The sequence below is a fragment of the Melitaea cinxia genome, chromosome 14 (assembly GCF_905220565.1).
Source record: "Melitaea cinxia chromosome 14, ilMelCinx1.1, whole genome shotgun sequence".
Classification (NCBI taxonomy): domain Eukaryota; kingdom Metazoa; phylum Arthropoda; class Insecta; order Lepidoptera; family Nymphalidae; genus Melitaea; species Melitaea cinxia.
In genome coordinates, this window is record NC_059407.1 from 8685544 (window position 1) to 8700791 (window position 15248).

Sequence of the window (15248 nt, forward strand, 5' to 3'; positions counted from 1 at the left end):
TTTTTTACAACTGCGAATTGAACAATAACTTTTTTGTTAAATTCCACGCGGACGAAGTCGCGAGCACAGCTAGTATTAAATATATTTCTGAAATATCTGGTGTAAGTACTACCAATGGGCAAATTTTGATGAATTAATACCAATATGAAAATTTTACAGAATTGATGGAACGCGATATATCCTCAGACATGAATTTAAGAAACCGATATAAATATGTAAGAAATATTTTTACATGTTTTTTTCATAAACTTAATACGTTACAATATTAGAGTGCTCGTCTACATAATTAACGCAAGTCATGTGAAAAAATTCATATTTCTATTTCTAATATTCTGGCTGTACGTCGGATAGTAAGGTTTCATTCGTCTGTATTTCTTTTATGTATGTTGCCTCAGAACTTTTTACTGGGTGGACCGATTTCGATGATTCTTATTTTAATCAAAAGGTGCTACTAGTCATGTGATTTCATTTAAATTTAATCAAGATTTGACTAGTATTTTTTGAGTTATCTTTAATAATGCGCATTTACATGACTATTTTTTCGTGTACCTATGTTGTATTACTGGTCCATGTAATTGAAGTCGGTTGTTGTTTCGTTTGCAAGCACAGTTGTTGCAAATACAGTTTATTTAACGTAAACTTAACGCAATTTGTTGTCTGGATTTTAAGTTTGTGTTTTAACCACGTATTTAAAGATTGTTTAAATAATTTTTTTCTTATTAAACAAATATTTATTAAAATATTATAGTTTAGGTATTTCAGAGATAGTGCTTAGGCTATATACAAAAAAACACGAAAATGTAAAGTAAAAATTAATAAATAAAGATATTGTAACAGATAAATACCGTCAGCGTCGGACCACGTCCTAGCTTTACTAGGCAGTCATAGGACTGTCGATCTGTAGTTTGAATAATGAATCGCCTGATTATAATGCATGATGTTTAATATAAGGTATGGCCATTTAGAGCTCCTTAATGTAAATTTTTTAATAAAAAATAAATAAATAACTTATTTTTTAAAAATTAATTCAATTAGCCTGTAATATATTACACCGTGGTCTGGGTGTTTGTGCAGTCCTTGTGGGTCTCCCCACCGTGCGCCGGAGAGCATGTTAAGCCATCGGTCCCGGTTGTTATCATGTACACCTGATAGCGATCGTTACTCATAGTAGGGAATATATCCGCAAACCCGCATTGGAGCAGCGTGGTGGATTAAGCTCTGATCCTTCTCCTACATGGGGAAAGAGGCCTATGCTCAGTAGTGGGATATTACAGGCTGAAGCAATAATACACCAATGTGTATGGTTATTTTGTTACTAAGATCATTCTAGAAAGTTTTCAAAGTATATTCATTGTTTAGTATGTAGTGTATTTGTATTTTATCGATATGTTTTTACGATTCATCTTCTCTGAAATCATATCACAAAATGACGTTATTAACATTTAATTACATCTATTGATAAGGAATTAGGAGTTATATATTATGTTGTTTCAGTAGGAAATAATTAGTTTTAGAAAAGATGTTAATAATTACAGTGTTCTTAAGTTGTGTGGCAATTGTGTCATGTGGCCACTCGCCGAACGCTGAATATATCGAGGAACTGGTCCGCAATAATGCCTTCGGGGCTCGGATTTCGGACAATATTATGGAAGATGCAACTCTTGATTTGGTTTGTTTACTCAAAAAATATCATATCCATTTAAATATTGTGTTTCATATTAAGTATTCTTCGAAAGTTAAATAACGAATTAAGTCTTTAAAAATATATAAACTATTTACTATATTTGATAACTGTTTTGTATTAGGCTAGTTTAGTAAGAAAATATAACTATCCCTTCGAAGAGCACTCTGTGACGACTGAGGATGGCTACATATTGGGATTACACCGAATTCCCCATGGACGTGACTCAAACAACACTGGAGGAGACAAACCAGTTGTATTCCTTATGCATGGTTTGACTTCGGCCTCCTCGGATCACATTATTATGGGACCTGGAAGTGGACTTGGTAGGTTATTTATTTTAATTTATTTGGATTGTGTTGCCAACGTTTTACAAAAAAACTTTTTTTTAACGTTGGGAAACGCATTTACGCACTAGCCCCACCGCTCGAAGGTGACGAGTGTGTGGGGCTCCCGGTGCGGACAAAATACACAGGGAGTACCCCGAGATCGTTAACGTATGCAACCATGAAACTCCGACGTTTGGTCAGCCTGTTCGATCCGCCTTCGCCTAAAGAGCACTTACGGGCACCGTGAGCGCTCTATTACCCCGGTGGTGCTATGCCCTCACTCTATTGCGGTGTGTGAAGAAGCGTATATCGGCGTCTCCCGCAGAAGAAGGCCACGGCTGATCAGCACCACCAGCATGGAGCGGACGACGCTAAATGCTGGTGGAGTGGATGGAGTGCTTGACGTATGACGAAATATAAAGAAATATATGAAAAGTGTTGGCGCCGTCCATGACACCGTGCGGTGCCCACGTATAGCTCTCACCGCAATGACCTTCATCGGTCTCTTCAGGAGGATCTTATTCTGAGCTATGAGAGCATTCGCAACCACGGGGGCACCGTACAGTACCATGCTACGCACGATGACAGTGTGAAGACGTCCACATGGTGAACCTATCGCAAACCTTATCTAATTTTTGTCCGATTTTATCAACTATCTGAAAATTCTATCAACATAAGGAGACAATAAAAGAAATCTTATATTTCCTTATTTAAGTAGGTTTCGAAATTGTTTGAATCGTCATTTAACATAGTATATATACTCGTAATAATTAATATTAAGCTAACATTGGTTCGACATGTAGATTTTGTGACGAATGATTTTGATAAAGATCAAAAAGCTTAACAGTTAAGCCTTTAAGAATCGTTACTTCTTAATAACTATTATAAAATCAATCATACTTGTATGTGGTCGCATATAGCTAGTTAACTTAAACCTACTCATCTTTGTTGTTACATTAAACATTCAGTAGGCTTTATAATCATAGAAGCGAAGTAAAGAGTGAGGCTAGAAGATGGAATGGATGATAGGAAATGAACTCCGCGAATTTTGTTAATATTTTTAATAGTTTGTTTAGTTTGTTGTTTTAAATATTTTTTGATGTAGGTGTGAATGTATAGTAGATTACTTCAACGAATAACATAATTATATCTTATATATAACATTCTTGTGTCACAATGTTAGTTACGATACTCCTCCGCAACGGCTGGACCGATTTTTATGAAATTTTGTGTGCATATCGTAGATCTGAGAATCGGCCAACATCTATTTTTTATATCCCTAAGCTATAGTAGAGGGGGGGGGGGGATTAAAGGGGTTAATAACATTTATGGCAAAACAACGTTTGCGGGGTCAGCTAGTTCTATTTATATAATTTGAGACAGTGTCTACCCTGTTCTAAGTTATATGTATAAGTTCTTCATTTTTAAATTTCAGCTTATATCTTGGCTGAAGAAGGTTACGATGTATGGCTTGGTAATGCTCGTGGAAATTATTTTTCGCGCAACCATAGAACGCTAAACCCCAATAATCAAAGAAGTGGATTTTGGAATTTCTCCTGGGATGAAATAGGAAATATGGATTTGCCCGCATTGATTGATTATACTCTTCAATATACAGGAAAATCAGCATTACATTACATTGGTTTCTCTCAGGGCACCACTTCATTCTTTGTAATGGCTTCACTTCGACCAGAATATAACCAGAAAATTATCTCAATGCATGCTTTGGCACCGGTAGCATACATGGAACATAGTAGGAATATTTTGTTCCACCTTCTAGCACCTCATGCTAACAATTTAGAGGTATGTTTCAGCCTTTTCACACTTCCGTATCCGTAAAATGTTAATAAGGCTCGAATTTGCTCCTTTTTCCGCGTTCTGAAATATTAGAAAATGACATGGAACTTTTTATCATTAATTGAAATGATTATTTTATGTTAAAAATATACTTTATTTTAGGCTTTAGCGAGATTAATAGGTCTAGGAGAAGTCTTTCCCAATACCGAACTTTTTACGAAAGTAGGAGAAATTTTTTGTGCTGATGAAGCAATTACACAGCCCATCTGTAGTAGTATAATATTTTTAATATGTGGGTGGAATGAGAATCAACACAATGCGGTGAGTATTTGGAATAAAATATATAGTTTTTGTTTTACATTTCTAATAGCAGAATGCTAACAGGATAGCTCATCTTTTATTATTATTATGTAGAGCATATATATCTAAGACATCCATGATAAAATTGGAAACTGTGTGATATAAAAGAATTGTTTACAAATTGAATTGTTCGTATTATATATATAGGTCGGTAAACATAAACAGGTCGTAGACATATTATATGTATATGCAAAAGCAAGATAAGTTAGTATTATTAACTGTAGTATGTGGAAAATAAGTAAGTGATCTTATTAAAATGAAAATCGTTGCCCGCAAAAAGCTGTGCCCGCGACTTCGTCCGCGTGGAATTTAACAAAAAAAAAAAACTATTGATCAGTTCCCAGTTATAAAGTAAATAAATTTCTAAAATAAAAGTAGCCTAAGTTACTCCTTGCCACATCAGCTATCTGCCAGTGAAAATCCCGTCAAAATCGGTCTAGCCGTTTCAGAGATTAGCTGGAACAAACAGACAGACCAAAATTGTAAAAAATGTTATTTTGGTATATGTACCGTTGTATAGAAGAATTACAAATATTTGATATGCTAATCAATAATTAATAATTAACAAATAAATAAAATTGGAATGTCTGTTTGTAATATTAAAATCATTCCATCCGTATAATTTATAAAAAGCGGCTATTTTAATATTACAAACAGGTACTCGAATTTTATTTATTTGTATAGAGAGTATCGATACAAGAATTATTAAGTCTTAAGAGTTGTTAATTATTGTTTAAGTTATTCAATTCTCGTTTACTTTTATAGACTATGCTGCCGGTAATGTTAGGACACACCCCTGCAGGAGCTGCTATAAGACAGTTTGCTCACTATGGACAAAGTATAACTAACAAAGATTTTCGACGATATGATCATGGGCTACTGGAAAACATTGTGACATATGGTTCTGCCATCCCACCAAGATATGATCTATCCCAAATTACTGCACCAGTTTTTCTTCATTATTCTGATGGTGATCCATTGGCTGATCCTGCTGATGTTGATAGATTGCACAGAGGCTTAGGAAGATCGATGGGAAAATTCAGAGTTCCACAGGCAACATTTAGTCACATAGATTTTATATGGGGCATTGATGCAAAAACGCTTTTATTCGATAGCGTTATTCAACTCATGAAAGTAATGGAGGCTATAAGTTGAAAAAAAAATATTGAATAAAATTTGTGCATTTATTTTTGTTTTTCAATATTCATATTTCTACCATAAATTAAAATTGATGTATGAGTTCCATACTTTATTATACAGTAGAATAGAAAAATTATCTAATATATATATATATATATATATATATATATATATATATATATATATATATATATATATATATATATATATATATATTACGTAGAAATAAAAAAATATTAAACAAAATGCGGCGTTAATACTGGAAAGTAATTTATTCCACGCAGCCTGTTTCAGGAAATAGTCTTTTATCGATATAGAAGTACACATTTAATAGAAAATATATAAGAACATTTACGTTCACTTCGAAACATTAATATTCATGATACTTTTTCCTATTTTAAAAGTATTTACTTTTAAATATGGATTACCTTTGTAATGCTTGTAATATAAAAGTGATAGTTTTATTGACAAAATTTGGTAATTATCAGTTTTATTAAGCTACACAATTAGCTAATCAGAATTATTTGCTAATAGATTATCTGTATTAATTCCTATTTTGCTGTCCTTGGAATTTATGCTTTTAAGATAAGCGTAAGGTACAATTTATTAAATGTTTTTGATTAAGATTATTTAAGATACTCACGTTTACATATTATGCGAATTATAGTAATATGTTGTTACTATAACATACAATTATTTCAGTAAACTTTTTCGGCCTCTTTGTGAGAAAACATCCTGGTTTCGCCTCGAGACTTTATCCATACGTTGCACCATAAAGTTTAATATACGAATAAAAATAAAAACTAAAACAAGTAGCTTCGGAACTGACATGTTAACAACATTTAATTATTTACTCATTAAGATAAAATGGCAACTCATTTTGAATTGTTTTCTAATACTAGCACAAAACTTGTAGATGGCCGGACCAATTGAGCTGATTTTTTATTAAGGTTTTATTTTAAAAATTCTAATAATTTAGGGAAAGTTCTAACGAAATGAAATAAAAACTGTGATGACTATCATTAGCATTTACAAGAAAGGACAATATCTGTTGGATCAGCTTGTAAGATAATCATATAAACACTAAAGTTTAGATGTTTGCCTCCCGTTTTAGAAAAAAACTTTACAATCACTCCACATAAATTATGCATCATTTTATACATATTTGCTTGCCGGCATCCATAACTAAAAAAATTAAACTATTTAATAAGGAATGTTAGGTATGCTTTAAATCAAAATCAGAATCAAAAACAGCTTTATTCAAATAGGCTCCAAGAGCACTTTCGAATTGTCATTTGATTTTTGAAAGCTTCCGCTGCGTGCGCTGTGAAAACAGTTTAAATTTCGCAAAAATTATGTGTGACAGAATTGATCCTCTTTAAAAGTTCTAAAAAAAAGTCCGGGACAGCATATATCTATCTTTTAAGGTTCGCTCACTATAAGCTTTTTTATGCTAATCAAGTTTGTTCTAAAATAATGTATTATTTGCGAAGATGTTTTTATAAACATGATATTAATCCTTATCTAAATAAATACGTTATTAATCACAAGTAATTAATTTAAAACAAAATAGCCTTTTGCATAATTCGATTTCAATGAGTATCTCAGGAGATATCTCAGATTTAAAATAACATCGCAGCAAAATAATGATCAAGTACTGCGCGCGCCTCGCGACACGCGGACTAAGTCGCGCGTAGAAGCTAGTAATATATAAACTGTGTTTTAGTATAATATTAGTAACATCTTGCATAAAAAATAAAATTTAAAATTCAAAAAAACTCCCGACACAATAACCTGAGTTGCCTTTAAAAAGTAAAAAATAATTAAAGATACTCACTCTTAAAGTACCTAAGTATGTACGAGTATTAATAATTCAAAAAAAAAAAAAAAATACATCGCGTTGGGGGACCTAGATAAGATATTTTCAAAAATGTCCGTTTGTTTATGTGTTTGTACGAATAGGCCTCATGAATAAAGTATGGGGTGTATAGAAAACCACAAAGCATACCTGAGCTAGTTTTAAGTCGATATATATGTTTTTGTTATAAATAAATAAATTATCGCTTCAGATTCAACGGCCCCAGTAGAATTATATCCTGTTTATAATGTACTGCGCATGATATAGAATGGGAGAGAGAAGAGTTGGCAACTTGGTACTTACCGTACTTTACGTACCTTAAAGTACTTTATAGTATGAAATGGTAGTGATACTAAATATTTTGTTGCTACACTTCTACAATTTTGTTGTTACTTATATTAATGTTAAGAATATATGAAGAAATAGAAAAGCGGACAACGGTTCACAGAACGCTAACATAATAGATGGCACTGTTGGCGCCTAGTTAAATCACGTTGTCAAAATTCATTTCAATACACATTTATTTACTAGCGACCCGTTCCGGCTTCGCACGGGTGCAATGCTGATACTAAATATACAACAGAATGTCTTTATTTATAGTGTGAAGCTAGCTTATAGCATAGTTATTAACATAATAACAACAACATTCAAATATGCGTCGTTAGATTACGCGTTGTTACAGAATGCGTTGAGGAAATAAAGGTTCACTGCTCGTTCCCGGTGATAGGTGATAGCGTGATAATATGTAGCCTATATGTTGATCCGACTTCTTAATAATATTCGTGCCAAATTTGAAGTAAATCCATACAGTACTTTTTGAGTTTATCCCGGACATACATACAGACAAACAGAAAAAGAGACAAAAATTCTAAAAACCATATTTTTGGCTTCGGTATCGATTGTAGATCACACCCCAAGTATTCTTTTAAAAAAATATTCAATGTACAGTTTTGACTTTCCTACCATTTTATTATATGTATATATATAGATTAACTATTCTTGGTGGTTTAATCATCTAAAGCGATATATGAGTGTCGTTTGATTATGATTTATGAGTGCCTACTGTTTGATATAACAGAGGTTAATCCTTATTTCATTGTTTTAAAACACGTAACACTAGCTTTGCGCCCGTGGCTTCACCCGCGTGGATAACGCGATTTTGGTTGCTTCGTTTTCTCCCGTAAATATACGAGTAAAATATACGAGTAGTTTATAATGCTCACTGATAGTATTTTTTTAAATCAGTCCAGTAGTTTTTGAATTTATCTACTACTAAACAAACAAAAAAATTTATTATCTTAACAATGTTACTATAGATATAGATGTAACATTTATATATTTTATTAAATCGATTCATTACTTAAAAAGCTAATTGTAACTCAAATGACTGTAGCTTAGGCTCAGTTAACTTAATATATTTATTTAACAGCTGTGCCCCGCGCTTTCAACCGCGTTAATTTTAGAAAAAAAACTTACTAACATTTTATAAAGACTTATGTATAACTTTACTTCCTTGATTTGAAAATTGAAATGCCTATAAAGCCTATAAAGTACACACACATCAGTATATCGCAGTCCACTGCTGGACGTAGGACTCTCCAGATTCGCGCCAAACATTCCGACCCCACCGGTAATCAAAATTGCCGGGAATAGTGGGGATGCCGGGAACTAAGTGCTAAAATTTTTCACGCGCACTCATGAGTTTTCCCATAGTTATCACGCTGGGCAGGCGGGTTGGTGACCGCAGGGCTGGCTTTGTCGGACCGAAGACGCTGCTGCCCGTCTTTGGTCTTGCGTTTGAAAGCCAGTAGTTGCTGCTGCCCGTCTTTGGTCTTGCATTTGAAAGCCAGTAGTTGGATAAAAATACGTTTATATATTACGAGCTTTTTTATGTCATATAATTATGTAATTAGAATTTAATAAATCAACTTTGCTACCAATAAAAATTGTTTTGTTTTTGTTAAAAAAATTGCAGCAGTCACCTTTTTTAGATAAAATATCCTTCAAATATTATCTTTAATACTTAAAAAATTAACTATTTTCGCACGTTTTTTTTTTTGCAATCGTATGTTTCATGGATTTGTAATTTGTTTAATTTATCAATGTAGTTAACATAAAAAATAACAACAACATTTTTCGATCGGATCCTAATCTCACTGTTCGCCCACATTATTTCGAACGATAGTTATAATAACGCTATCATGTCTATACTAAAGTGTTATTATTAACAAATCTTTTAATTTATAATAACTTCGCGAACTTCCGAACGACTGCGTCTAATTGGATTATTATTTTATTTGAGTGTTCATTATTGTCAGGACGAGGTTAGTGTAAAAGAAAATTATTAAAAATCAATATATTCACGTAAAAAAAAATTCAGTACAAAGTTAGACGGGTTAGATTGTATTTTATAACTAATAGAGTTCATACAAAATGGTTCAAGCTACAATAAATCATTATTGGCAATAAAACCAGTGCAGAAATTTCTAGCAGGTCTATTCCAGTCATACAAACAAAAAAAAAATTATTGGCATTTGTCTTTTATTGATAATAATATTTTTTATGATTGTCTAAAATGATATCACAAAATGACGCTTTTATTGTTTCGATAATAAGCCGGAGGTAATATATTATGTCGTTTCGGTAGAAAATAATTAGTGTTAGAAAAGATGTTAATAATTACAGTGTTCTTAAGTTGTGTGGCAATTGTGTCATGTGGTCACTCGCCGAACGCTGACTATATCGAGGAACTGGTCCGAAACAATGCGTTCGGGGCTCGCATTTCAGACAATATTTTAGAAGATGCAACTCTTGATATGGTTGGTTAACTGCAAAAATATTATTTCAAAATAATTAAAACTGCGTTAAGATTTATTAAACAAAACATCATTTGGACGAGTAATAAGTCTAACCTTTAAAATATTTATAATTTATGTACTAGATGATCTTTGCACAATGTGTCATCAATATCCTGTTTAATAATTGTTTTAATTGTACGCAGGCTAGTTTAGTAAGAAAATATAACTACCCCTTCGAAGAGCACTCTGTGACGACTGAGGATGGCTACATATTGGGATTACATCGAATTCCTCATGGACGTGATTCAAACAACGTTTCAGGAGATAAACCAGTTGTATTCCTTATGCACGGTTTGCTTTCGTCTTCTGCAGATCACGTCGTTATGGGACCTGGAACTGGACTTGGTAGGCTATTGATTTGTGTTTGTTTTTGTATTACACGCAACATAACGCAACGAAACGTCACACACTCTACGTGAAATAACTTTTTTCGTTAATAATTTTTTTGTAAAATGCATAAAAAGTTAAGTAAATACTAATAAGTATAGAAATACTAATCTAAAAACATTATATTCTCTTTATAAATTGTACCGTTATCTGTAACAAATCAAACTAAACTATATAAAACCCTATAGAAAAAGGGACCCTTGTAAAATTAGAAATTAGGTTTATCAGATGGATTTCTCTTAAATTGAGAAGTTATATCATAAATAAATTTAATTTTTTTTAAATTAATACAGGTAAGTATTTTTTTCTGCCAGTTTTTGTGTCTCATATAATTATATTTGCATATTTTAGCATATATTTTGGCCGAAGAAGGTTATGATGTATGGATGGGTAATGCTCGTGGAAACTTCTTTTCACGCAAGCACCGGACACTAAACCCCCAAAACCAAAGAAGTGGCTTTTGGCGTTTCTCCTGGGACGAAATAGGAAATTTGGATTTGCCCGCAATGATTGATTATGCTCTTCAGTATACAGGAAAATCAGCATTACATTACATTGGCTTTTCTCAGGGAACAACTTCATTCTTTGTTATGGCTTCACTTCGACCAGAATATAATCAGAAAATTATCTCCATGCATGCTATGGCACCAGTAGCATACGTGGAACATAGTAGGAATATTTTTTTCCACCTTCTAGCACCTTACTCTAATGATTTGGAGGTATGTTTAAGCTTTTTCCACAGTTCCGTATTCATAGAACGCTATTATATTATATTATACGCGATTATATGTCGAAACTTTAGTATATTATGACGATTTTAGTTTTTTTTTTGCGAGATCTTAAAAATATATAAAACTAGGCGTGTCCGCGACTTCGTCCGCGTGGAATTCAACAAAAAAGTTATTTTTCAGTTCGCAGAGTTATAAAACAAATAAATTTCTAAAATAAAAGTCGCCAAAGTTACTCCTTATTACATCAGCTACATGCTAGTGAAAGTCCCGTCAAAATCGGTCCAGCCATTTCAGAGATTAGCTGGAACAAACAGACATACAGACAGACAGACAGACAAAAGTTGTAAAAATGTTATTGTGGTATATGTACCGTGTATACATCCATATGCATTTATTAAAAAGTGGTTGTTTTAATATTATAAACAGACTCTCCAATTTTATTTATTTTTTTAGATTAAAAGCTTGACAGTGATAGGGAACCGATTTCCATACTTGACCTTGAACCTTAATTTTAATTGTTATTAAGTAGTAAACAAAATGCTATTTTTCAGGCATTGGCAAGATTAATAGGTATAGGAGAAGTTATGTCTAATAGTGAAATTTTTACATTACTGGGACAAATATTTTGTACTGATCAAGCCATTACCCAGCCCATCTGTAGTAGTATCTTTTTCTTAATTGGCGGTTGGAATGAGAATCAACACAATGCGGTAAGTACCTGTTTATTAATAAGAATAACAGTTAAAATTTTGATCAATTTATATACTATTTAAGTTATAGTAGTTACCTACCTATAAAAATTGTGTAGAAAGAAACATTGAGGCATCTATACAGATCACCTGCTCATATTTCAATTACTAAATTTCATTTACCTTAAGAGAATGAGTAAAATAGTAAATATAACGTTTTTCAACTAAATAACACAAGTAATACCATCGTACCTGAGGACATTTTCGATAAGTTATGTACTTAGACCGTAAGAAAAAAATCTTCAAAATCTTCATAAGTACCTGGATCTAGCTTTATCTAATAAAGGCTAAATTAAAGAATATAAAAATTATATTAAAGAATATTATAAATATTAAAGAACAAAATATTAAAGAATATAAAATAATATTTAAAAAAAAAAATATTTTTTTGATAATTGTATAAAAAAAAATGAAAATAATGCTCGTTTTGAATTTAGTATCAAAAATCCGAATCAATTGTGTCGCTTTTTTTTAACCGACTTTAAGGAAGAAGGAGGTTACTCAATTCAACCAGTTAACCAGCTGTATACATACTAGCTGTGCCCGCAACTTCGCCTGCATGGAATTCAACAAAAAAGTTATTATTCGATTCCCAGAGTTATAATATAAATTTCAAAAATCAAATTAGCCTATGTTACTCCTTATTACATCAGCTATCTGCTAGTGAAAGTCCCGTGAAAAATCGGTCCAGCCGTTTCAGAGATTAGCCGGAACAAACAGACAGACAGACAAAAATTGTAAAAAATGTTATTTAGGTATATATACCGTGTAAAACATTCTTATGCATTTATTAAAAAGCGGCTATTTTAATATTACATACAGATACTTCAATTTTATTTATTGGTATATATATATTTATTGATATATATATTAAAATTGATTTAATATATATATCAATAAATATTATAATTACTATTATTTATATTTTATCAATATGTAATTTGTATTTAAATATGATTTACAAAAAGCACGATTTACTAAAAATACCGAGCTAAGCTCGGTCACCCAGGTGCAATATATCTTATATATAAAATTCTCGTGTCACAATGTTAATTAAAATACTCCTCCGAAACGGGTGGACAGATTTTTATGCAATTTTGCACATTCAGAAAGAGAAACCAGTATAATAAGGTTTATAAGCTTATCCTGTGCATTCATAACATCAAAGACCTTTTTTTTTACCGACTTCAAAAAAGGAGGAGGTTACTCAATTCGACCGTATATATAGGTATATATAAGTGAAGGGATAACTTCGTCGTTTATGAACTGATTTTGATAATTCTTTTTTGTTGGAAAGGAGATATCCCAAATGTCTCTAGAAGTAAAGAATTATCATTAACAAGCTGGAGAAAACAATCTGAGTACGGATACAGTTAGGCAGTGTCTGGCTGAAGCAAATTTAAAGCCATTAAGATCCGCAAATGGCCCAAAACTAGAGAGTCAACACAAAAATTCAAGGTTGAGTTATAGTAGATAACACGAGAATTGGACCCTGAATGACTGGTCAAGAATTATGTTTTAGATGAGTCTAGTTTCTTGCGTCACGTTTGTATGTAACAAACGTGACGCAAGGAAATGATTACACAGACGACCACCGGGAGCGCTATAACATGTAAAGAAGAAAAAGTAAGGTACAGCGGAGGCTCTGTTCACGTGTGGGTTGGAATTTCATCCGAAAGCCGCACTGAGCTAGTGACGATATAAAATGGAACTTTAACTGATATGTGACTGTTATTATGAATGATATATTGGTCCATTTTGAGTAGACATGGGCAAAAATGCCGTTTTCAGCAAAATAAGGCTCACCCATATACAGTAATGTATGCCTATTTTCAAGAAGTTGGTTTCACACACATGGAATGACCAGCACGCAGTCCCGACTAAAATGTCATTGAGCATGCATGAATTGAACTGGGACGACGTACATACGTCAGCGAAATCCGCCGCCAATCATCGCCTCAAATACCTAGTAGAAAGTTTGCTAAAACGCATGCAACAGTATTGCAACCTTGCGGAGGCAACTCAAAGTACTAAAATGCGACAAAGTGGTACATCTGTAACCAAACCACTTTTACGAAATTTTTGGAAGAACTACGCATTTTTATTTATTTTACACTTATTAAAATAAAAAAAACCTTAAATTATTTTTTTTTTAATTTTTCATTTAATCAAATTAATATATCCTTTAATTTAGTCTTTATTTCATAAATGTAGTCAGGTACTTTTGAAGATATTAATGATTTTCTATCCGACCCTTTTTCTTTGCGGTCCAGTTTATTTTGTAAGGAGATTTTAGTTGTTTTTTGAAATAATATCGAGCGGAGACTTGATTAATGACGGTTAAAATGACATTAATTATTTTTATATGTTTACACCAAAAATTTGTAACTATTCACATATTCCTCTGTCAGCTTTATTTATTTGCGAAAATGCATAAAAAATATTTAGCAGTTAAATATTTATTACATCATATATTCCTCATGTTTGTTATAGACCATGCTGCCAGTAATATTGGGACACACCCCTGCAGGAGCTGCTATGAGACAGTTTGCTCACTATGGACAAAGTATAACCAACAAAGATTTTCGACGATATGATCATGGGTTACTGGAAAACATTATTACGTATGGTTCTGTCATCCCACCAAGATATGATCTATCCCAAATTACTGCACCAGTTTTTCTTCATTATTCTGATGGTGACCCATTGGCTGATCCTGCTGATGTTGATAGATTGCACAGAGGCTTAGGAAGATCGATGGGAAAATTCAGAGTTCCACAGGCAACATTCAGTCACATAGACTTTATGTGGGGTATTGACGCAAAAAAACTTGTATTCGATAGAGTTATTCAATTAATGAAAGTAATGGAGACTATAAATTAAATATTTTTGTAAAATAAAAATCTTTTTTTTCTTCTTCACAATTACTCTTTGATGGAAAAGTATACACATCATTTATTCTCATTCGTAGTTTCTGAACATATTATTATTTTTATTATCTATGTCTGTATGTACACTTATTTGCTAGTTATAACATATGTTCTACTTACAATATACACTTAACCTATGTTACTGTAAATAAAATCTTGTACATATTAACTTTTTTGTTGTTGAAGTAAAACTTCTTTACTCACGCTTCACTTGGGGAGTAAGCTGGTGAATGCGCGAAGAGAGCGTTATGAAAACTCTTATCGGACGAGGCGAACGGAAGTTGAGAGGGAGATATAAGTTAGTGAAGAAAGAATTATTGTGTTTGCTCGCAAACGAAAAAAAAAACCGACTTCAATTACATCGACGAGTAATACAACGTAGATCGACGAAAAAATAGTCAAGTAACTACGCGTTATCAAAGATTACT

The 15248-nt window shown here is 32.4% G+C and overlaps 2 protein-coding genes across 2 annotated transcripts; both read left to right on the top strand.

Moving 5' to 3' along the window:
- Positions 1-1519: 1519 nt before the first annotated feature.
- On the top strand, positions 1520-5354 carry LOC123659919 (lipase 1-like). Its single transcript, XM_045595083.1, has 5 exons — positions 1520-1669; positions 1806-2007; positions 3446-3813; positions 3970-4128; positions 4933-5354. The coding sequence occupies exons 1-5, from the start codon at positions 1520-1522 to the stop codon at positions 5320-5322; spliced, it is 1269 nt and encodes a 422-aa protein (XP_045451039.1). The 3' UTR covers positions 5323-5354.
- A 4480-nt stretch (positions 5355-9834) lies between these two features.
- LOC123659920 (lipase 1-like) lies at positions 9835-14773 on the top strand. The gene is made up of 5 exons (XM_045595084.1): positions 9835-9984; positions 10167-10368; positions 10762-11129; positions 11693-11851; positions 14384-14773. The coding sequence occupies exons 1-5, from the start codon at positions 9835-9837 to the stop codon at positions 14771-14773; spliced, it is 1269 nt and encodes a 422-aa protein (XP_045451040.1).
- Positions 14774-15248: the final 475 nt, after the last annotated feature.